The 24,657-nt window shown below is 44.3% G+C and overlaps 2 protein-coding genes across 14 annotated transcripts in view; one reads left to right on the top strand and one right to left on the bottom strand.

Annotated features, from left to right (window-relative positions):
* IRGM (immunity related GTPase M) overlaps positions 1-14,381 on the top strand; it is a 145,244-nt gene extending 130,863 nt beyond the window's left edge. For 4 of the 13 annotated variants that reach the window (XM_049874134.1, XM_049874138.1, XM_049874130.1 and 1 more), the window contains 2 exons: positions 7,560-7,780; positions 9,408-14,381. In XM_049874134.1, the coding sequence (XP_049730091.1) occupies positions 7,754-7,780; positions 9,408-10,628 (1,248 nt within the window). In that variant the 5' untranslated portion in view covers positions 7,560-7,753 and the 3' untranslated portion in view covers positions 10,629-14,381. Of the gene's footprint in view, positions 1-4,011; positions 4,302-7,547; positions 7,781-9,407 lie in introns of those variants that run through there. The other 9 variants (XM_049874141.1, XM_049874140.1, XM_049874132.1 and 6 more) reach the window with 5 other exon arrangements.
* LOC126070179 (interferon-inducible GTPase 1-like) overlaps positions 1-20,105 on the bottom strand; it is a 186,387-nt gene extending 166,282 nt beyond the window's left edge. Inside the window, exon 1 of the mRNA XM_049874111.1 lies at positions 19,993-20,105. The gene's annotated coding sequence lies outside the window, so the exon portion shown is untranslated. The remainder of the gene's footprint in view (positions 1-19,992) is intronic.
* Positions 20,106-24,657: the final 4,552 nt, after the last annotated feature.

Raw genomic sequence — 24,657 nt, 5'->3', positions numbered from 1 at the left:
GAATTTGTCAGCCCACATAGCCTGTGAGCCAGCGGCCTGCTGTCTGACCTGCTGAACTTGGGTTCACTAGCCCCTGCAGCTATGTGAGTCAGAAGAAGCCTCCAGCCTGACCCAGAGACTTGGAACTTTCCAACCTTAACCAATACTTGAGCCATTTCCTTGATATAAATATCTCTCTCTGTATATTTATACGATGCTTTGGTTTTACTTCTCTAGAGAACCAGCCTAAGATATTTGGTACCAAGAGTGATTCTAGAGAAACAAAATTGTAAGGAGGATTTTTTCTAAATTGATTTGCAAGTTTGGTTAATCTTAAAGATGTTGATGACTCTGCTTCCAGTAATAAACAGGGCACTGCTAATTCATGGCATGAGATGGCAATAGAAATATACAAAATATTTCCACCAATAGAGAAGGTATTGAGGAGAGGCAAGGCTCTGGGCATGTTTGATACCTGTTTACAAATTTGTGAGAATGAGAAGCCTAAGGAAGCTGGTTGGTTGGTCCTACTTTCGCTAGACAAAGTAGTGAAAGAAAGAGATGAAGTCAGGGCTTCAGAGTCACAGCCCAAGTGCCACATAAATGACCTCAAAGTCTCCACTTCTGCCTTGAAAGAAAGCCTTGTTTCTTGTAGTAACAGAGCTAATATTGCCGGAAACCGAACCCAGAGTTTTCTTGTAAGAGTAGCTGAATTACAATGCAAATCGAATCCCCAACCTCAAAAGACATCTAAAATTAAAGTGAGGACATTGATTTGGGAAGAAATGGGATCCCAAAACTTGGGATGTGGACACATGGGCAGATAATCAGGAAGCTGGGGACACTGAGCCCTTAAATTCCATTGAATCACTTATGCCAACAGAACCAGCCCTCTCGCTCCCAGCTGAAGAGATTACTCCATCATTGTCTGCTAAGCCACCCTCCACAGTAAAACCAATAGCCCCTCCACCCACATCTGATGAGATTAACCCAGCTGTGTCTGAAGAGTCTTCGTCTGAGATATTGCCTATGGCTTCATCTGAGTAATCACCTGGGGAGGTTTCTGAATCATTGCCTGGGGCATCACCTGAGACAGATGCCTTACAAGACATTGCTGAATGTTCTCAGACCTTATCCTTACCACCCATTTTTGCTTCTAGACCTGTAACTAGACTTATCCCAACAAGTGCCAAAAGGTGAAACACAAAGCCTGACCCAGGAAGGGGCAGGGAAGGACTCACTCTTGTGGTATAGTTGCAATCTGGTTTCCATGGCCTCTGGTGGTGGAAAATATCCCTACTGACCCTCTCCTAGGAGGCACAATGAGGGGCTCACTCAGATACTAGGATATGTGGGGTAGGAAAGGCCCCATCTGCAGGCCTCCTACCCCCTCCTTGGTTTCTGCAACAGGTGGGGCACACAGCTTCTTTTAGCTGAGGCTGACTAGTCCAGGGACCATGTCCAGGCACTGTGCTCTCCCTGAGGCCCACACTGTTGACATGAAGTGACAGCACATCCCCATGACATACGCCCCCTAAGTGATCCTTGTTGGCCTGTCACCTCTCAACCTGTCAGTTAGCTCTATAAGTGGCTTCCCAACTTGTTATCAGCATTTGGTGTCTCTGCCCAAACCCTGGGGAAGCAGAGCCACTCTACCATCCTCTGACAGTCTCACCCTGTGCCCCGGGCATCTCTTTATTGACTGCAAAGCTCCAGGGAACTTTTCCTACTGCTTCCCTTTCAGAATGAGGGAACGGGGATCACTGAGAGGTTAAGTGGCTTGCCCAAGGTCACACAGCAAGAAGTGAGTAGTTCTGGGACTCAAACCACACTGTCTTCTCATGGTTGCCAGCAGATCAATCAGCACCAGGTCAATAACTGAGGATACACAGCGAGCAGTGCCTCAGATTCTGAGCTCATAATCTAGTGCCAAACACGGATCATCACAAATCTATTAAAATATTGTGTTAGGTGGTCATGAGTGTGCCCAGTGCTGTGAAGAGGAAGGACAGGGCATGTGGGAAGCAGGGAGCGGGTCCTGAGGCAGTGTCGGTGGCTTCGTTGACAGAGTCTCCCCAAGGCCGCGGTGCCAGAGTAGAGAGCTAGGAGATGTAGCCTTGTGAAGTGTTGTTCCAGCCAGTGGAAATAGCCCTTACAGAGGACTGGGCATGAGAGAAACTCAGAGCAGACTAAAACGTTGGAGAAGCCTTTATGGATGGAACGGGAAGATGTAGGGAGAGTCAGGAGGGCTATGGATGTAGCGGTCAACGTGCAACAGCTAAACCACGTGTGGTCTTGCAAGCCTGCTCAAGATTTCAGACTATCCTGCTAGCCTATCTCCCCCTGGTAATGACCATATTGTCCTGGCCATGGAGTGGAAGTGATGAAGGCCAGGCAGTCACACTCCCCCATGTCCAGGGAACGTCAATGCTCCAGAGGCTGGCATGCGGCCCATGAAAGGCAATCAAGGGTATTGAGATGGATTTTTCCAGGTGGAGCAGGCAGGAACTTCTGCTTTTTTTTCTGCCTTAATGTGTGAGAGTATGAGAATGAAGCTCAGCGTGGCTTGTTGACTTGCTTTGTGTAATTGGAGTCAATTCTCTGACTGCTTCTACTTTTATAGCAAAGAAATGGGCATGGCCACCTGGTATGGGTCAGGAGGGGAGGGAGCTCAGAGATTTGGGTATGAGGTCGGTCTCATACATCTGACAACTTTCTTTTGTGTACCCACTACATGCCAGGCTCTATTGTAGGCACTGGTGATAAGGCAGTATGTGTCCCACTGCCATAGAGCTTACATTGCAGAGGGAGCATAGAGAGTAAGTCATCAACCTGATCAGAAAATAGGGCTGAGAGGACCATAAGAAGCTACTTGTGGTCGTGAAAGCGCCTGGGGAGTTGTGTCACTGTGAGCTCATAGCCAGCCCATCTGCCATAGTATACCTTCTCTTCCAGCAGGTCCCAGCTGTCCAGACACGGGGAGGAGGGGCTGTTTGTTTATCCACCCTAGGATTTGCAGGCAGATGAGATGAGAGGACAGAGGAGGGTGGAAAAAGTTCGAAGCACAATCAGAAGATACTTCTTTTAAATCTAAGACCACAGAATCTCAGCAGGATAGGAAAGAGTGGGAAAACAGGAAGTGGCAAATGTCAAGGAGAGTGAAGGAAGAGAAGCTACCTTGAGTAAGTAGGCTGGGGCGTTGGTCTATGGTGAGAGGCGAGACATCTGCATTAGGGATGGTGGGTGTGGAGGATTTTCAGGTGATGCTCAGGGCAGCCAGGGACCATGTGACAGTGGAGGAGGCTGTGAGCAGGTAAAAGTCACTGTAAGTGAGGCCCACAGCAAAGCAGGAGACTAGGGGCACTTGAATGAAATAGGACACCACCATGGATGGTGGGGAGAAAGAGGATGAGCTGAGTACTGTGAGTCAGTCATGGAAATGTGAGGGGTCAGAGAGGTCAGAGACAGCAGTTAATGACAGGAGCAAGTGTGCTTATAAAAGGGTAGAGGGACAGAGGGCTGGGGGCAGGGTGCAGGACCTTGAGCTGGATGGAGCATGCCACAGTCCAGAGCAGGACTGGGGCATGGAAGTGGGGGAACAGAGCTGGGCAGGGGCAAGGCAACCCCAGAGAAGCAACCTTTCCATAAATAGCGTCTGCATTTATTGTGGGACCGGGTCTGACTTGGGGGTTGAATGTTGCCACTCACGCAGGGCTCAAGTACAAGGGCTGGCAGGAGGGTGGGGCATGGCAGGTGGGCAGGGGCCCATTGCCACTCAGGCGCGGATTCCTGCACAGGCTGCCGGGAGTTCGCTGGTGCCCTTCTGCCTATGTGGGCATAGAACGGAGCTGCTCTGTCTCCTGCACCATCTGGACCCTGGAGCATCCAGACATAAGAAAGTGAAACCCTTTCTGCCTCTGCTCTTTGAGAACTAGAATCATTTCCAGGAACACAAACTGAAACCAATCTGTGTGGAAATCGCTTCCCTTGGAGGGGGAAGGGTGTGGCCAGGGAGAAGGACTTGTTTATAGAAAGAGCAAAGGAATGAGAGCTGGCTGCAGAAAGGAAATTCAGAGGTAGCAGGCTGTCACTTTCTGGTGCTTCCTCTCTAGATCCCTTTGCTGTTCCTAAGACAAGTCCAACCTCTACACAAGTTGCTCATATCCTTCTGGAAAATCTGGATCTGGATTCAAGCTTTGGACAGACTCAGAGGGCGCTGCCTCTGTCTGGGAGGGCAGGGAGCCCTTCCCAGGGAAAAGGGTGAAGTCCCAGGAGTGGTCCCTGACTTCTGATCACGGACACCCCTCTGCTTCCAGGAGCTGGTAAGTGAGAGGGCTGCTAAGATGGCAACTTGGCTAATGACTGGGCTCATATTGAGACATTACAAGGTGGAACCTTGACACCAAGGGCAGTTGAGCTTGGGGTCTGGGTTCTTTCATTTCAGTGACAAATTCAAAGCAGGTCCCCTCTCTGACATTCCTAAGGGACCCAAGTAAAACACCCTCAAAATACTTTGGCTATCTCAAACCCTACCCACCCATAAGCGTAGCAGATCGTTGCCTTTCACCTAGATAATCCTAGCATTCGATATTTTATGATAGGAACCAATTTGGAGAAAGGCGGCAGGATGTGCCACTCATATTTTCTTAGAGTCTAAGGAGAATCTCTTCATTTTCAACCTGGAGATGTCCTCCTGAGGTCAGGACCAGCCACAGGCAATGTCTGGGATAGCCTGAAATTGTGATAGTCCATCAAACAATTCCATCGGTTCACCAGGCTGAACGACCCAAGGAATAGGGACCTGGGAGGTGGGGGTTTAGGAATGGAGCATGTACCTCTAATCATTCCTCTAAGTTAAAAATGTTCACCTATGCTGGAGAGACCTGTCCTCACTGCAGGCACTAAGCCTTTCCTTTGTAGATGACTTTAATGAGGTGTGTGGTGGGGTGAGGGGTATGGGGTAGCAGTTTCTAACATCTTTCCAGAAAATGCCATGTCCAGCACAGTCCTCATGGATCATATAGAAAAATATCATGCTTTCCTGGAATAAATTAGCATATTGATTTTCCCTCAGGCTTTTCTGAAGATGATCAAATGGGGAACAAACCCAGGGCTTTGGCTCATGTTGTTTTCTGGGCACGTGAAAGCCACCGATACCCCAGAGTTCTTATCTGGTACAAGGGTTGGCCCCACTTTTCTACGAGTCCATTTGTTTGGGGCTCAGGAGAGTTGGGCATGGCACGAAGTATACATAGCTCTGCATGGAGTCTCCACTAACCTGTCTGCATGCCTTAGGTCATGAAATGTATTTAGTAAGTGTCTTAGTTTCCTGGGGCTGCCTTGACAAAAATATCACAAAGTGAGTGGCTTTGAAAAACAGAAATGTCTTGTCTTACAGTTCTGGAGGCTGACAGTCTGGGCTAAGGGCTTTGGCAGGACTTAGTTCTTTCTCTCTCTGCTCTAGGGGAAGATCTTCCCTTGTCTCTTCCAGATCCTGGTAGCCCCTGGCATTTCTTGGCACTCCTTGGTTTATAGACAGATCCTTACATTCTGTCTTGCCCCTGAGTGTGTGACTCTATCTCTGTGTCTGTTGTTCAGCTTTCTAAGACACCACTCAGATGGGATTAGGACCCACCCTACTCTGCTCTAAACTTAACTGAGAACAAAACAAAAATCCTCTTTCCAAACAAGGCTACATTCACAAGTACAGGGGCTAGAACTTCAACATATCTTTTTGGGAGACACAATTCAGTCCATAAAATGAGCTGTAATTAGCACTAAAAAGTGTGGGGGGTGGGCTGAGGAGGGAAGAGAAAACCTGATAAAATAGACTAGACTAGAATAGAATATGTCAGGGTACAGAGTGGAGTTAAGGCAAATCCTTTTATGATTCCCTTGTTTCAGGTGTATGCATGTGTGTGTGACTGTGTACTTGGTTCCTTTAGGAAATGTATACCTCACTGGAGTTCTCAGAAGGCTTTGGAAGATGTTCCTCACAGGGGCTGTTTCTCCTATCTAAGCATGGCTATCCATCTCTAGTTGAGCCTGGTCTCTGGGCTCCCTCCAGAAGGTCCTAATCGCTCTTTTCAAGGGCTCCTTGGCACCTTTCTGGGGTGGAGGAAGTCCAGTGGTATAATCTGTGTAGAGTTCTCAGAGAATGGAGTTGGGTGGGGTGGACAAATGCAACCCAGGCCTAATTCTGAGGAATCCCCTAAGCTTCCAGGTCAGCACTATGAGGCCCAGTGTCCTGGAGTCTCATGCAAACAAACTCATGAGCATACTGACACCTACTGGAGGACACTCCAACCTCACACAGAACTGACAACATCCCTCCGTGGCCTGGCAGTGACACAAAAGCCTGGGCAGGTACAGCCACGGAGAAGCCCTGACACTGGGACTCAGCCAGGTCCACTGAGCAGCTGGTGAAGCCCCATCATGGGTGCAGGGCAGCTGGATCATATGAGTGAAGCGGGTGGAGGGGGTGGGTCAAGAGAGATGGGTCTGGGGCCACGGTGCTTAAGTTTCTCTTCCTCAGGGCACTGTACTGGGTGGACAGGTGGGCCCACAGGTTTGGGGAGGCTGGCTTGGGTCACGGACACAGTCACAGAAAAGGTCTGGGAAAGAACAGAGCCTTGTACTGACCCCTCACAACCATCGTGGGGCAGTCTGTACTCTGCAAAAACCAGTGCCCACCCAGGGTGCATTTTTAGATGGGTTTGTATGAGGAGGCTACATGCTTAGGAGCAGGTAGACAGAGTTTAGGAAGGGAGGCCAATTTATCTGCCAACCAGTAATTTAAAGACCTACGAAAAGTGTATTGTGCTTCATTAATCCACACTTCCGAGTTCCCTTTCAATGTTCACTCTTCCCTTTCTAGAAAGTCTCCCCAGCTAGGACCCAGCCCAGAGCTCCGTTCTCACATCCAACCAGCATTGCCCCTGCCCAACCACATTGCTATTCATCCAGCTCCCTAGACAAGTGTAGTCTCTGCTTGCCTTAAGTTTGGAGGTAATGTCCTGGCTTTCCCATAGTACCACGATTCTTTCACAAATGACCTGAAGACTTACCGTGGGCACAGGGCTCAGGGGCTTATGGCCCCAATGCAGACAGGATCTGTGATTATGGTATTTCCAAATATCTTCCCCCACTCTCAGCTCTTTGTATATTTCTGACCATTTCATTAGGCATATCCATCTCTTAATGGGTCTACTTTGTCTCTACAACAGGTTCTACAACAGTTCTCTTTACCATAGGATAGGGAGTGGGAGGTGACAGCAGGTCGTGATTTCAGCTGTGGCTCAAATTGAGGGAAATGACATCTAGGGAGGGGGGATGGTAGGTGATGACAATAACTGGATCAAGACATCTCTACGGGAAGTGCCTGAGTACTCAGCAATACTCAGCAGATGGAACTGGGGATTGGCTTAAAATAGAATCTTCCTCGCCTTCTGTCCAGACAGAATCATGAAATCACACTCATGCGTTCAAATCTTGGATCCCTAACTATTAGCTTGTTTCTTAGCTGTAAGACTCTGTTTCTTCAACATTATTCAGGAAGAATCATACAGTTTATCTAACAGGGTTCAGGGAAGATTAAACAAGAAACTGCGTGCAGAACACACAAAGACAACGGCCCTGAATAAACTGCAGTAAGAAGTCAGAGGGAGGAGGAAGAACAAGAGGAAAGCTGACCTCAGAGATAACAGTAATAGCAGAAGGCATTCATCAAGAGCTTTCTGTGTGCCCCTAAGGAGTACTCTGCATACATCACACCATGCAACCCTCTCAGGAGTCCTGTGAGGTGAGTCGCATCACTCAGCTCCACGGAGCAGAAAACCTGGGCTCCAGGAACTTGTCCAAGTTGCACGTGGCTGAGTTGGTCCTAAAACACTAGTAGAGCTCTGAGGCCCATTCTCGGCACAGATGCGGTGAGTCCAAGCACTGAATGTTGCATAAGCAGCAGCCTGAGGAGTCTGGGGCACAGTGATGGGGCTCCCAGGACACGTGCAAGCAAGAGCCCCCTTGGGGGATACGCATGGGGAAGAGTGGGATGCGCCCCAGAGCAGGAGGGGAGGGACAAGAAACTGTACCCTGGGACCTACAGGTGGCTGTACAACTTGTCCCACAGATGAGACACTGGGCCTTCTAGGACAGAAGCCTGCAGGCAGCTTCAGAAGAAGACACACATGGGTCTAACAGGTCCCTCTCACAGAACAGAAAGGGCCATGTGAGGGCTCCCAGAGCCAATGCCTCAATCAAAGGGATGGCCCTGAATTCTAGAAATGTTAAAGATTTGTGTTAGCTCACACAGAAGGGAGTAAGAGAATTTTAAGAGAAAATACCACAGCAATCACTTATAGCCGTGTGATTTTGAAAGCCCGTCACCTAGGCAATTTACTGAATTTTAATGTCCTGGAGTAGAAAGCACCAAGTGATACCAACCAGTTCTCTTTCCCATCCCTGCCCCACAAAATGCTTTCAATCTGATTAGAGCGATTCAGCCAACAAAAGAAACCGACATTTATAAAAGAGCTTTAGTATTTATATTAATAATAGAACTAATAATTATAAACAAGAGTTTACAAATGTGAACTTAGAAATCTGTAGGAGTTTATTTGGGAGGCTTGACTTAGATATTGAAGAAAATGGAGAACAGGCATTTATTAAAGCACAGCCAACACTGTTAGAAGTTATCTAAAGTTTTCATCAAAAAAATTTTAAAAAGACTATATTGAGAGGGAAAAAAAGCACTTTTTACAGTGTTAATAAAAATAAATACTTTTGTTTTACTCAGTGAGCACTATTGTACACTTGGAAGTGAGTTATTTGTTTTTGGAAGATGGTGTAAGCTCTCCCCCTCCCCTGCCCTGCACCCGTTGCCATCGAGTCCAGTCGAGTCGATTCCATCTCATAGAGGCCCTACAGGACAGAGTAGAACTGCCCCATAGAGTGTCCAAGGAGCACCTGGTAGATTTGAACTGCCAACCTTTTGGTTATCAGTTATAGCTCTTAACCTCTGCACCACCAGGGCTCCCCCAACCCTGAAGAGGATTGAAAATAGGCAGTCTTGCTCATTCAGTTGGGATGGATTGCTGAAGTAACTCATGAAGCTCAGGACTGAGGGGCTGACCTTACATTTTATTGCTAAAGTCATCCCATGACCACATTCCTGCTCTGAAGGTTGATTGTTGGCACAACCAGCCTCAGAGCATTCATTCCTCAAGGCTTCTCCCCCACCTCCTCCTCCCAAGGAATGTGCACAGCTCCTTAATGAGTGCTTTTCCTTGCTTTGATTTTAACATCAATGTCTTTGCTGTAGTCTTGGTTGGTAATTTAACACCCTGAGCTTGGGATGCTAAGTCAAATGACTCCTGTGTACCCCATTGTTCCTGGACACCCTAACTCCCCTGCTCTTCCCACCTCTGCAGGTTACTCCACTGCTTATCGACATGGCAGGGTCCTCTCTGACTCCTCAAGCTTCATTATCTACATCCTTCACTTCTGTTTTGCCATACAATAAGGATTCGGGGATTTTATCGGAGGCAGAGGCCGTGAAAGCTCAGAAGGCCTTGGCAGATGGGAACTTGCTGGAGGTGGCCTCTGCTGCCATGGAGACTGTGAGGAGAGTGTCTACCACAGGAGTCAACATTGCTGTGACAGGGGAATCCGGCAACGGCATGTCCACCTTCATCAACGCACTTCGGGGCATCGGCCATGAGGAGGAGGCCTCAGCTCCCACTGGGGTGGTAAGAACCACCCAAACACCTGCCTCCTACTCATGCTCCCATTTTCCAAATGTGGTGCTCTGGGACTTACCTGGCATGGGTGCTACCTCCCAGAGCCTGAAGGACTATGTAGTGGAAATGGAGTTCAACCAATACGACCTGTTCATCATCATTGCATCTGAACACTTCAGCATGAATCATGTGACGCTTGCCAAAACCATTGAGGAGATGGGAAAGAAGTTCTACATTGTCTGGACAAAGCTGGACATGGACCTCAGCACAACCATCTTCACAGAAGAGCGGCTACTGAAGAGTATTAGAGAACATATCCTGGAAAATCTCCAGATGATGCTTGTGTGTAAATCCCCCATATTCCTGATCTCTAGCTTTGAACCTTTAAGGCATGACTTCCCAAAGCTCAGAGCCACACTGCAAGTGGACATATCTGATATTAGGTGCCACGGTCCCCTACAAGACCTGTTCCATACCTGTGAAAAGACCATTAATGATAAAGCAACCTACCTGCAGGAGAAAATAGCCACAGACTCTTTCCAGAACACCCCTGCCATTAGAGATGCAGATGGTTTGGCGGAATGTCTCAAAGCCTACCAGTTTTCCTTTGGTGTGAATGATAAATCTCTCCGGCAGGTGGCTCAGAGAATGGGCAAGGAATCCTTGGAGTACACAGCCATCACGATGTCCCAGGATGTACAGGCTCTCAGCAGAGCGGACTGGAAACTGATGTGCCTGACTTGTAGAGTCATGAAGGCATTCCTCTTTCTTCTCAGCTACATCCCATCCTTCAGTTCCCCTATTGTCCAATGTGTCAGACGAATGCAGCACAAACGTATCCTTATGATAGTTGTTGAGGACACTAAGACTGTCCTGAGAAAAGTCCTGAAAGACTCCAGCATCTCAGGCTAAAAACCAACCTGGGAACAGTACAACATGCCCCTTCTCGGATGGCGCCAGGACATCTGGGTGTCCTCTTCTCAGGAGAGTACACTTTTCTCCACCCAAGTCAGAGAAATTTGATAATACTTTCTTCTATTTATTAGGGTTATAAATTCCTTGAAATGGATTATGGAAATTGCTTATCTTCCTAATACCAATGGTAATGAATCGTTCATCTGAAAAACACTTGTTTTTGTTGTTGAAATCATTAAATAAATCTTCTGGGATAAGAATATAGAAATTAGGCTTTCAGGTGCAAAGGGTCATGTCAGTCAGGATCAGTCTTCTTTCCCCTCTAAATCATTAAAATTCGTGTTCATCTTCACTAACCCTTTTCATTCACCCATCCCCATTCTTTTTCTCCTTCATTTCACTGTACCCATGGAGACAAAACTAGTACAGAGGGATATGTCATAATTTTAGGGGGCACGTGGAGATGTGGTTGAAACTATTCTTCAAAACCTACTGGGATTTAGGGCCAGGATTTCCAGGCAAGCCTGTCTACTTCAAAGGTGTTTGCTCTTCACACCACTCTCCACCAGATGCTTCAAAATTATCAGTATTTTGAAAATAGATATAGGTTTGTATCAGTCAGGGTCCTGACAAGAAACTGATGGCACCCTCAAACTGGGTCATCTGAGGCGACTTTAATAAGGAAAGGTATTTTCTAAGATGTGGACATGGTAGAAGGAGATCACCAAGAGGAAGTGCTGACCCTGTCTTAGGCTGGGTTCGCCAAAAAAGCTGGGTTCTCTAGAGAAGCAAAATCAGTAAAGCATATCAATATATATGGGGAGTGACTTATATTAAGGAAATGGCTCAGCAGTTGTAGAGGCTGAAACATCCCAAGTCTGTGGGTCAAGCTACAGGCTTCTGATTCACTTAGCTGCAGGGGGTGGCAAGCCCAAGATCAGCAGGTCAGACAACAGGGCTGTGGCTCACAGGCTGCAAAGATCGACAAATGCCAAGATTGGCAGGCAAGATCGCAGGTAAGCTGCTAGCTCATGCCTCAAGAACCAGAAGTGAGACTAACAGCAGCCAGCTGCAGGATCCAGTGAGAGCAAAAGTCCATGAACCTTGCCAGCAAGTCCACTTATATTGGATGCAGGCCATACCCCCAAGGAAACTCCCTTTCAAGTGATTGGCTACTCGCAGCAGATCTCATCATGGAGGTGATCGCATTATATCAAATCTCATCATGGAGGTGATCACATTATTATATGACAGCCAAACTACATTGTAACTCCCAAACCACTGAGAATCATGGCTCAGCCAGGTTGACACACGACCCTAACAATCACAACCCCCAACACGCAACAGAGTAGAATGACCCCCTCAAGGCCTGAAATTGCAAGTAGAGGGGCAGGTTGCTGGAGCCTGGAGATGGTAGCCATGAAGAGAGGGCCACCTGACAGGAGCTATGGCCACAGTAGAGGGAGGCAACCTAACTCCACAGGCCTGTGCAGGCGAGTGAAGAAAATAAAACCCCTGAGCCCACTCTCCTTTCTTCCAGTGCCCTGCCAATGATGTCCACCGGCGAAATCCAAAAAGAGTTCAGAGGGCAGGAGGCCCCTTGTTACAGTCTATACAGGGCAGAGTGGAGAAGGACAGATGGTGATCTGGAGGGGAATAAAAGATAATTCTCATGGGAGTGTATTGAAAATAATTACAAAGCAAATGTATTCCAATGCTATTAGTAGGGAAAAAGGAAAATTACCTTTTCTAACAACAATCCTGGATGTTCATGACATAGTACAAAGAAGGGCTCATCATTCCATTTATTTCAGGTATTTCCTCTTCAATACCCTTTTACAGACATCTCTGAGTTAGCCATGTGTATCCCATTATTACATCAGCTAGAGTATATACACACCCCCACACCTGCTCCTTCTTCATCAGTCCCTATCTCAGATCATTCGTTGATCAAGAACCAAAGACAAAAAGTTACATTGCTCCCTCTCTCTTACCCTCACCACACCCAAGAATATCCAAGCCTTGTCAAATCAACATGCTAATTATATCACAAATATGTCCCTCCTCTGATCATGGTTTCTCACCTGAACTGTTGCATTGTTTTCTGTCTCACATTTCTCCAATCCATTGTCCATAACACCCCCAGGCTGGTTTAACTAACCCATACATAGAGATAATGGTGTCATCCCAGTAGGGCTGGCACAGGCTGATTTTTCACTTTTTGTTGCTATTTGTTGTTTGAGTAATAAATTTTATGGTCATCTTTTAAGCTTCACTTCTCTGTTTAGTCCCTGCTAGATGGCACAGACCCTTTACTTAATGGGTTATTCAAGAACCTCCTTGGCTACCTCTCCCCTCATTTCCCACACCTTCTGAGCTTGCAGTCTTAGTTCCACAAACAGCAGTCTACTTGAAGTTCCCCAGATGCACCAAGCTTTTTCATGCTTCTATGTGTTTGTTCATAATCTCATTTTTACCCAAAGGCTCTTCCCATTACCACATGCCCAGCTTACTCCAAATCATCCCTCAAAGCCTAGTTTCAACACCATTTCTGCCATTGAAGCCTTCCCTAACAACATAGGCTGAGCCACGGAGATTCAGACCATACTTCTAGCTCCCAGGACAATACTCTGTGTAATATGATAAAGTTTTTCTACTAATCAAATGGCTAATTCTGAGCATTTGAACATCTTAATAGTCTTTTGAGAGCATAGACACTGGTGGCTTGGCTCTCAGACGTATGGCTGTTACCCTACTCTGCAATCTCCTTTGGGCAAAGTCGAGGTTGAGAGGGAAAATAATAATATCCCCATAGAGATCGGGGGATTTGGGAGTATGCCATGGCATAAAAGGTAGGTGCAGAAGAAGGCCTCAGATGGTTTTGTCTCCCAGGATTCTAGAGTTTCTGGAGATGGCAGCCCAATTGTCCGCATGCCTTCTAGGGGAGTGCAGAGGTAGCTGAGGGAGGAGCTTTGATTCTGTAGTGAGATTATCTGATTGGACAGAATGATGGAATTGTAACCTGTATGGTCTGTGGCCAACGATTTGACACAACAATGCACATCTCTGCAAATGCAGACATGGACACTTAAAGATCAGATATGTCACCATCATGGCACTACATGAGCTCTCAAAACTTAGACACAACCCAGCTGACAGGGAAAGGGGAACCTCAGAGTATGCTGAGATTATGCAGAATTCCTTGATGGGATGCAGAATCAAAGCGGAAAGTAACTTCAGTAACAGAAAAGAAAAAAAAAAAAAATGCTTCACACACCTGAGAAGGTAGCCTGAAGTCTATAATGCATTGTAATCTCATGTCTACTTTGCCAGCACCTTTCACAACACCAGACACATAAAAACAAACAAACAAAATACTCAGCCTAAGTTTCTTGTTTCTTGATCTGTACGGCCTACATCCCACCACTGTGTAGCAATAGGCATCAGAGGAAATTTTTAAATTGCAGGGGAGTGACTATGTGTGTCTTACGTGATACTTTATGGAAAAAAAAAAAAAGGAACAACACAGGGTTCCTGAAGTCAGGAAAAACATATATTATTTCATGTGGAATTAACAATTCGTAATTAAAAAAAAAATTTCAATGCAATCATAGTTAAATATAAAGAATAAAACATCTGCTAAAATACTTAAAGAGAACATTGAGATGAAATAAACTTTACTGACATAAGCTCTTTGAGAATTTGTAGCCTGGTCTTACGTTATCATTTCAATAAAACACAAAAATTCAATTGACTAGTTCTCACATTCAATAATCATAAAGGCACAATGTAGAAAAAAATCACTCAGCCAAGAGAGGGCAAGTTCCCCTTAGTTTACCAGTATGTATGCTCCAGCTCTTGACAACATAAGTATAGTTCCATTGAAATATTTATCGGGTACAATTAGGAATCCGCTATGATAGGCAGTATCTAATTTAAAAAGTTTTTGTGTTACAGTGATTTTTGCAGTTAACTCCAAAAATTGAGGCTATATTAATGGTTGAAAACTAAATCTTACAGCAAAGTATGCTTGTTTTAGTATATAGTATCTGTGAGATTATATTTGATATATAAATTTGTGTTTTCTGTCAAATTATACCTTGAAATTATAATTCTCAAACCCTTTCATGAAGTAGCAGCTTGATGTTTCAAAAATTTTTTTGAAGAAGTGTGGACAGCAGGCTAGCTGAAAGCAAATGAAGAAATAAAAGACATGTGAAGAAAGGAGATAAAGAAGATGATGTAACCTAGAGGAGAAAAGCAACTTTATCAACAGAAAAACCGGGACCAAGTAAGTCACAAACTAGGACTTATCGATATCAACCAAATGGGCTCAAAAAGCTCCGGCTAAGTTGTAAACAAGTACTTAGCGACACCAAGCAAAACGGCTCAGAGATCCCCAACGTGTATGAAAAGAAGAGACACTAAGACTCCACTTTGCTTGGAGCATATCAGAGCCACCCTCTTTTGGACAGTGGAGAGGCGGTGTAAGACCCCTCACCTGCCAGAGGACTCCCTGTGCGAGAGGTTGATCAACCGAGGTCCCGGAGCCAGCTGAGTTTGGAAGTAAGGGCGATTGGTCTTCGAGCCACCCCGGTCTCCACTCAGTCTGAGCGGAAGTTGATCCCTCCACGACCGTAGCTTGACGAAAGCCTTGCTGAGGTACAGGCCTGATATAGTGCTCCTCAGCCCAACGAGACAACGTGGTCAAGAGTGACAGAGGTGTATGGACTTTGGACCTTAGACTTTGGAGTTTGTTTGCCATAAGCCTGCTTGCTCTCTTTCTCTCTCTTACCTTTTTGGTGACTGAGGCCTCTGGCGTCCAGGGTAGCCAAGAACCTGTGTGCTTAATAATTAATAAAGACATCGTGGAAGACACAAATCGTTTGGAGTAGTCGATAGCGACCCCTCTCCTCGCGACAAGAAAGCATTAACAGACTCCATCTTATAAACATTTCCATACAAATAAATGGTTAACAGTGTCAAAGATTTTAACTCAATTGCCAGATGACAAACCTAGTTCAATAGAGAATTTGAGATCCTGGGAGGGTTAGAGTCCTTTGAAAGAAAAGGCTGAGATAAGAGCTGATTCAATCAGAAATCCAAACCAATTTATCCAGGAGGCCAGCTGTTAGGAGTGGTGCTGGCCAATGAAACCAATAAGGGAAGAGGAGACGTTGGGAGTGACTAAGGAAAGGATGGTAGAAAGAGTCTGCCGCATCCATGAGTTTTTCTGAGTGAAATATTGTGGGACATGAAATGAAGCTTAACCCAACTTAAATACAATTTGAGGAGATAAGCAAGAAAAGGCAAAACCTCGTTACCATCAAGTCAATTCCGAGTCATAGCGACCCTATAGGACAGAGAAGAACTGCCCCATACAGTTTCCAAGGAGCAGCTAATGGAGTCAAACCGCCAACCTTTTAGTTGGCAGCCGAGCTTTTAACCACTGTACCACCAGGGCTCCAGGCAAGAAAAGGCAAGTTAAAAAAAAAAACTCCATTTCCTTGAAGCTATAGTCTGTGGTATTCACATCCCCTTAAAGTTACCCCAAACACTTAAGGTTTGCCTGTGTGCACATTTTAATGTGGGCAGACTCTTCCATGAAAGATATTTTAGTCTCATAGGATAGCTATGAGTCCGAATCGGCTGGATGGCAACGAGTTTGGTTTTTTTTTTTTTTTAATCAACTTTATCTCATTGGGAACATATACAGAGTTGGCAATTTTTTTTTTTTTTTTTTTGGTCTGTTACTGGTTTCATTCCTTTATGAGAGAACCATTATGCAGGAGTAGCTCTGTGAATTTCACTTTCGTGCTCATATCCAACCAAAAAACCAGTTATCATCAAGTTCATTCTGACTCATGGAGACCTCGTATGTGTCAGGATAGAACTGTGCTACATAGGGTTTCCACGGTTGTGACCTTTCAGAAGGTGATTTCCTGGCCTTTTTTCCAAGGTGTTTCTGGGTGGGTTTGAACCGCCAGCCTTTCAGTTAGTAGCTGAGCGAGTTAACCATTAGCATCACCCAGGAACTCCATACTCATACCTAGCTGTTTATTGAAAATCAGCACCAAATATTTGTACTTCTGTCTTAAATCTTGGAGTCTACAGGAAAAGAGATGAAAGAAGAAAGGGAAGTAGAAAAGGAGGAGGTCATGCTTGCATCAATTAGGGTTCCTTTGTTTGTAAGTAAGAAAAAGTAAAATTGGACTGGTTTAATGTCCACAAGACTCTTAAAAACTCATGTAACTAAGAATACAGGAACAGGGAATGGCCAGATATGCATAGTTTGACCTGTATTCTCTCAGCTCTGTCCTCCCCTGTTGTTGGCTTTGACTATGTCTAGGATTTACTGCTGCAAAAGGCTGCCAGAAGCAACCTGGATACGTAAGTCCTGATCACAGAACAGAGAATCATGGCTTTGTGCAGCAATTGAATAAAAACACTGAATTGTCCAATCACTCGGTACAGAAAAGTGGGTGACATTAACTTCTTTGACGTTAGATAATTAGGACCCTGCCATTTGACTTGTGGCATAGTTGTTGTTAGATGCTGTTGAGCAAATTTTTAACTCATAGCCACTCTGTATGACAGAGTAGAACTGCCCCATAGGGTTTCCTTGGCTGTAAATTTTTTTTTTAATATTTTTATTATGAAAACTTAAAAAATACACAGAAGTACGGAGAGTGGTTCTTTGAACCCTCATGTGCCCATTGCCCAGGTACACAATTATCATTTCAGAGCCTCTATTTCTTCTAGTGCATTAATGCACAAAGTGTGTTTTCTAGACCAGCATCATTGGCATAATCTGGGTCCTTGTTAAACATGTAGATTCCCAGGCCCCACTGAGGAAGAACTAAATCAGAGCCTGCACTACAAGACCCCGAATGATTCTTAAGCAGATTAAAGCAGGAAAAACTTTGGTCTATAATTCAGCCCACTTCTCTACCACTATTACATTGGACTATTTTAAAGCAAATCCCAGACATATCATGTCCTTTTTAAATATTTCAGTATGTAGATCGCCAAGGTTAGATTTTTTTTTTTGTACGAACTATTTTTTTTTAATAACTTTTATTGAGCTTCAAGTGAACATTTACAAATCAAGTCAAACTGTCACATATAAGTTTATATACACCTTACTCCGTACTCCCACTTGCTCTCCCCCTAATGTGTCAGCCCTTCCAGTCTCTCCTGTCGTGACAATTTTGCCAGCTTCCAACTCTCTCTATCCTCCCATCCCCCCTCCAGACAGGAGATGCCAACACAGTCTCAAGTGTCCACCTGATACAAATAGCTCAATCTTCATCAGCATCTCTCTCCTACCCACTGTCCAGTCCCTTTCATGTCTGATGAGTTGTCTTCGGGAATGGTTCCTGTCCTGGTTGGCTGTAAATTTTAAGGAAGCAGATTGCCAGGTCTTTCTCCCACACAGCTGCTGGGTGGGTTCAACCAGCCAAACTTTCTGTTAACAGTTGTGCCACCAGGGCTCCTTATCATATGGTTAATTGCACCCAAACTGACATGGGGTGGAATGGACGCTGGGAAGGCAACTGCAATGCCCAAAACAATGCTCTAAATTAATTACAACAATCAGGGAGCCCAAATCCAACCCTCCAACCCTCAAAGGAAATTGGCCAATTGCACAAACTTCTAACCACTGAGCATTTGCAGGGTATTAAGGCCCTGATTCCTATCTTCATAACAAAGTAGTTTCCCAGAACCAGATATCGATTCCACCGGAGCATCATTATTTTGAAAGTCTAGAATGAGTGCTCTTTTTCTAGCAATGGCCCAATACAGGGCTATCTGGGTCTTCCTCGCCTTGAAATTCTTAAGCAGTAGTTAATGTGCACAGGTTTCCATTTAATAAAGAGTTGTGACTAAGTTGTTAATCTGGAGGTAGGGTAGAGCCCTTCTTTCCTTCACATCCCTCCCCATAGGGCTCACATTCCTGGTTCAGCATTTCAGTATTCTCTTACAAATACTTCCACACCCCCTCTCTCCTCTGGGATTCTGTTAATTAATTGTTTAATTTCTGTTGCTTGGTGTCTGTAGCTGACCCCGAAATGGCTTCCACGCAGTCGGGAAATCTGACTACATCTCTCCAGGCAACTCTGTCAACCTCTGGGCCTGAAAACTATCAAGTCTTCTCATTCTCTACTAAATCCTGAACTCTTCTCCCCCCACTCTCAGTAGATCATCTCATCTCTGTCTTCAATGAAAAATCAAAAGCCAGTGTTAGGAACTCTTTGCACCTCTTGTCCTGTGATCTAAATCCAAGTTTCCACCCCTGCTTGGGGCTCATCCTATGACCAGTCACAGGAAAACCACAGCAAAAACAGTGAAGTACAGAAGGAGGTTAAGAGGAAGTGAGAGTGAACCCTGGTGTTGTGGGTAGCAGGGGGTGAGAGAGACTGGACAGTCGAACACTTGTCAGGGTTCCTCCTGTGAGCGCTCTCTTTCTGAGTGCTTTATGCTTTAAATCTCCGTTCCCAGGCTAAATGTTTATCCATCTAAATGAGAAATATGAGTACAGGTAATTTCCTGTTCCTGACAAGGTCAATTCCTTATAAAAAGGGACACACTGTTATCATTGTACTTTCCAAATCCTGGAAGTGCCAGGGATTCCCAGAGGGGCATGTGTGTGTCCAGACCTGACTCATCTTGTGACAGACGGAGTCAGGGATTCTGTAAGTCCTGCAGCTGTGGAGACGGCTCTGAATCAACAAAAACCTTGTGTGCTGAGACAGCTGCTGCTGACCTGACATTGCTGAGACTAGAGCTCGAGCCTCTTGCTTCCCCATCCCCACCTCCCCAAGCTCACGTGCTGAGAGTCCTGCTGCCCGAACATCTGACAATGCTCCACGTCTTCTGACTGGGCCTCACCCCTGTCCAAAGTCTCAGAATCTTTGAGGGAAGTCCATAGACCTATACAATACATCCCAAACCAAGCAAAGCTGGACACCGGCCTAACACGCTTAGGGCCACTGTCCCTAAAATGACACCACTATTTACCTGTGCCCATGTTCAATTCTCAGGACAGAGTTGTTGTCACAGCAGGGGCTGTGATCCAGACAGCCTGTATTTGAATCCTAGCTGTTCCATTTACTAGCAGTTTAATCCCTGGGCACGTTTCTTCCATCTCTATACCCACATTCTTCATCTGTGAAATGTAATAGTGCACCTTCCTCAAAGGAGTATGTTGTTGTTGCGTGCCATAAAGTCAATCCCAGCTCGTAGTGACTCCATGTGACAGACTAGAACTGCCCCATAGGGTTTTCATGGCTGTAATATTTACAGTGGTTTTAAATCATGAAAGGTGTGCATCAGGGTTGTTTCCTTACACCATACTTACTCCAACTGTTTTTTGAGCAAATAACTGGAGAAGCTGGACTATATAAAGAAGGATTGCATTGGACGAAGACGCATTAACAACCTGCGATACACAGATGACAAAATCTTCCTTGCTAAAAGTGAAGAGGACTTGAAGCACTTACTGATGAAGATCAAAGACCACAGCCTTCAGTATGGATTATACCTGAAAATAAAGAAAACAAAAATCCTTACAAAGAACCAATAAGATTTGGGGAGACGGGGCCAAGATGGAAGAAAAGACAGATGCTTCCAGCAAGCCCTCTTTACAACCAAGACCTGAAAAAACAAGTGAAACGAATATGTTTGTGACAAGCTGGGAACCCTGAGCTTCAAAGGCAAGCTTAGAAAACGAACTGAGGGGCAGGGGGAGGAAAAGACTGTTCAGAAGCGGCGAGGAGTTACCGCACCTCACTCACGGGGAGCCCTCAGGCACCATTCCCAGAGCCACGGCGGCAGGCTGGTACTAGCGTGCAGCCACAGTTTCCTCAGGGAGAAGCACCCAGCCACTCAGCCTACTCACACCTCCGGAACCTGAGAAGAAGGGCACTCTCGGCGAAAGCTAAGTACTCGCATATATTTTACCGTGCCGCCCCAGCCCCCAAGCCAGCTTCAGCTGCTGAATTCCCTGGGCCTCAGGTAGGCACTATTGAGCACCTGGAGCCATCCTCCTGGCCTTGAGGAAGGAAAAAATTTGCAATTGTGGGAAAAGATTATTTCCTAGCTCCACTAACTGGGGGAGCTCAGGACAGAAACGGCTCCTGTCCAGGCATAAACTCTTCATAGACTTTGAGCACCTTTCCCTTCTGCATGGACCTGTGTGAGCCTATTTTGGGAGAATAGGCCCTTGTTGGCAGACTCCAACCATTTCAGCTGTGTGGTGGAGAGATGGGTGTTTAATGTTTGACATTGATTTGCCTATTAAAGAAGGTTCTCACCTACCCACATCAGGAACATGAGGACTGGTAGTTCCACTCCGGTCACCCAGCCACCCGCGACAGCAGTCCAAAGATAACTGGTACCTCCCAGTCCTTACACCAGAAACTTTGGGTGCCCATGGTCTGTCTGCAGAACCCACCCACCTGCACACTCTAGGGAACAGGGACACGCTTTCCTCAGAGACACTCGGGGGTCAGTTCTTAACCCCCTGCCTTGTTCAGAGCATGACCCCCTCAGCTGCAATCAGATACCGGTATATACGCCAATCACCCATGCCCCTCTAAGACTGTACGACAGAGCCTGTACCATACACTTGATGATCAGCTACCTGGAAACCTGAGCTGAATTCATACAAGAAAACTGAATAGACTCCTAGACTGATATACTGGATAACAGCTCTAGCCATCTGGGGACAGGGTGTCAGAGATCCAAAAGTGAAAATAATCAATCTAGCTCACTCAAGCAACCCACTGGGGTATACCAAAGCAAAACAAAGCAAGAAGCTACGACACAGTAAGGAGGGATAAACTAATACAATAACTTATAGAAGGCTTGGAGACAACAGTCAATATCAAGTCACATAAAGAAACAGATCATGATCACCTCATCAGGCTCTCAAAACAAAGAATCCAGGGATCTTCTAGATGAAAGTGCATTCCTGGAACTACCAGAACCAGAATACAAAAGTTTAATACACAGAACACTTCAAGACATCAGGAAGGAAATGAGGCAATACGCAGGACAAGCCAAGAAACACACAGATAAAGCAATTGAAGAAATTAGAAAGATTATTCAGGAACATAATGAAAAGTTTAAAAAGCTGGAAAAATCCATAGACAGACAGCAATCAGAAATCCAGAAGATTAACAACAAAATTACAGAAGTAGACAACTCAATAGAAAGTCGGACAAGCATACTTGACCAAGTAGAAGCCAGAATTTCTGAACTCAAAGATAAATCACTTGGCACTAATATATTTGAAGAAAAATCAGATAAAAGAATTTTAAAAAAACGAAGAAACCTTAAGAATCATGTGGGACTCTATCAAGAGAAATAACCTGCGTGTGATTGGAGTACCAGAACAGGGAGGGAGAGCAGAAAATACAGAGAGAATTGTTGAAGATTTGGCAGAAAATTCCCTGATATCGTGAAAGATGAGAAGATATCTATCCAAGATGCTCATCGAACTCCACATAAGGTAGATGTTAAAAGGAAGTCACCAAGACCTATTATAATCAAACTTGCCAAAACCAAAGATAAAGAGAGAATTTTAAGAGCTGTGAGGGATAAACGAAAAGTCACCTACAAAGGAGAGCCAATAAGAATAAGCTCAGACGACTCGACAGAAACCATGCAGGCAAGAAGACAATGGGAAGACATATTTAAAAAATTGAAGGAAAAAATTGCCAGCCAAGAACCATATATCCAGCAAAACTGTCTCTTAAATATGAAGGTGAAATTAAGACATTTCCAGGTAAACACAAGTTTAGGGAATTCATAAAAACCAAACCAAAACTACAAGAAATACTAAAGGGAATTCTTTGGTTAGAAAATCAATAATATCAGGTATCAACCAAAAACTAGAACACTGGGCAGAACAACCACAAGTCAACCCAGACAGAGAAATCCAAAAAAAAAAAACAAAACAAGATTATTAAAAAAAAAAAAAGCTCAAAACAGGATAACAGCGATGTTACTACATAAAAGAAGACAAAGTTAAAATAATAAAGAGGGACTAAAAAATGTAACCATACACCTTCCATATGGAGAGGAAGATACGGTGATACAAAGAAATAAAAATTAGATTTAAATTTAGAAAAATAGGGGAAAATAATAAGGTAACCACAAAGGAAACAAACTATCCTACCCATCAAAATAAAATACAAGAAAAAATAGAGACTCAGCAGAAACAAAATCAACAACAACGAATATGAGGAAAGGACAATATATAATCTACTCAGCACGTAAAATTAAGTGGGAAAAAGAAAGTGTCAACAACACACAAAAAAAGCCGTCAAAATGATAGCACTAAATTCATACCTATCCATAATTACCCTGAAGGTAAATGGACTAAATGCACCAATAAAGAGACAGAGAGTGGTGGAATGGATTAAAAACCAAGATCCATCTATATGCTGCCTACAAGAGACATACCTTAGACTTGCAGACACAAACAAACTAAAACTCAAAGGATGGAAAAAAATATATCAAACAAACAACATTCAAAAAAGAGTAGGAAAGGCAATATTAATTTCTGACAAAATAGACTTTAAAGTTAAATCCATCATAAAGGATAAGGTAGGACACTAAATAATGATAAAGGGACAATATACCAAGAGGATATAAGGATATAAAATATTTATGCACCCAATGACAGAGCTACAAGATAAATAAAATAAACTCTTTCAGCATTGAAAAGTGAGATAGACAGCTCCACAATAACAGTAGGAGACTTCAACACACCACTTTCGGTGAAGGACAGGACATCCAGAAAAAAGCTCAATAAAAACATGGAAGATCTAAATGCCACAAGAAACCAACTTGACCTCATAGACATATACAGAACACTCCACCCTACAGCAACCAAGTATACTTTCTTTTCTAGTGCACATGGAATATTCTCTAAAATGGACCACATATTAGGTCATAAAGCAAGCCTTAACAGAATCCAAAACATTGAAATATCACAAAGCATCTTCTCTGACCATAAGGCCATAAAAGTAGAAATCAATAACAGGAAAAGCAGGCAAAAGAAATCAAACACTTGGAGACTAAACAATATCCTGCTCAAAAAAGACTGCATTATAGAAGACATTAAGGATGGAATAAAGAAATCCATAAAATCCAATGAGAACGAAAACACTTCCTATCAGAACCTTTGGGACACTGCAAAAGCGGTGCTCAGAGGCCAATTTATATCAATAAATGCAAACAAACGGAAAGAAGAAAGGGCAAAAATGAAAGAATTATCCCTACAACTTGAACAAATAGAAAGAGAGCAACAAACGAAACCCTCAGGCATGAGAAGAAAACACGTAATAAAAATTAGAGCAGAACTAAATGAAATAGAAAACGGAAAAACAAATGAAAGACCAAAAGCTGGTTTTTTGAAAAAATCAACAAAATTGATAAACCACTGGCGAAACTGACTAAAGAAAAACAGGAGAGGAAGCAAATAACCCAAATGAGAAATAAGATGGGTGATGTTAAACCAGTCCCAACCGAAATTAAAAGACTCAATCAGATTACTATGAAAAATTATACTCTAAAAAATTTGAAAACCTAGAAGAAATGGACAAATTCTTAGAAATGCACTACCTACCTAAACTAACACAAACAGAGGTAGAACAGCTAAATAGAACCATAACAAAAGAAGAGATTGAAAAGGTAATCAAAAAACTCTCAACAAAAAAAAAAGCCCTGGTCAGGATGACTTCTCTGTGGAGTTCTACCAAACTCTCAAGGAAGAGTTAATACCACTACTACTTAAGGTATTTCGGAGAACAGAAAACGACGGAATACTACCAAACTCATTCTATGAAGCCACCATATCCCTGATAACAAAATCAGGTAAAGACACCACAAGAAAATTACACATCTGTATCGCTCCTGAACATAGATGCAAAAATCCTCAACAAAATTCTAGCCAATAGAATTCAATAACCTATCAAAAAAATAATTCACCATGACCAAGTGGGATTCATAGCAG

Source organism: Elephas maximus, chromosome 2 (assembly GCF_024166365.1).
Source record: "Elephas maximus indicus isolate mEleMax1 chromosome 2, mEleMax1 primary haplotype, whole genome shotgun sequence".
NCBI classification, from domain to species: domain Eukaryota; kingdom Metazoa; phylum Chordata; class Mammalia; order Proboscidea; family Elephantidae; genus Elephas; species Elephas maximus.
Note: the sequence above shows the minus strand (reverse complement) of the source record. Positions and strands in the feature narration are given on the sequence as shown.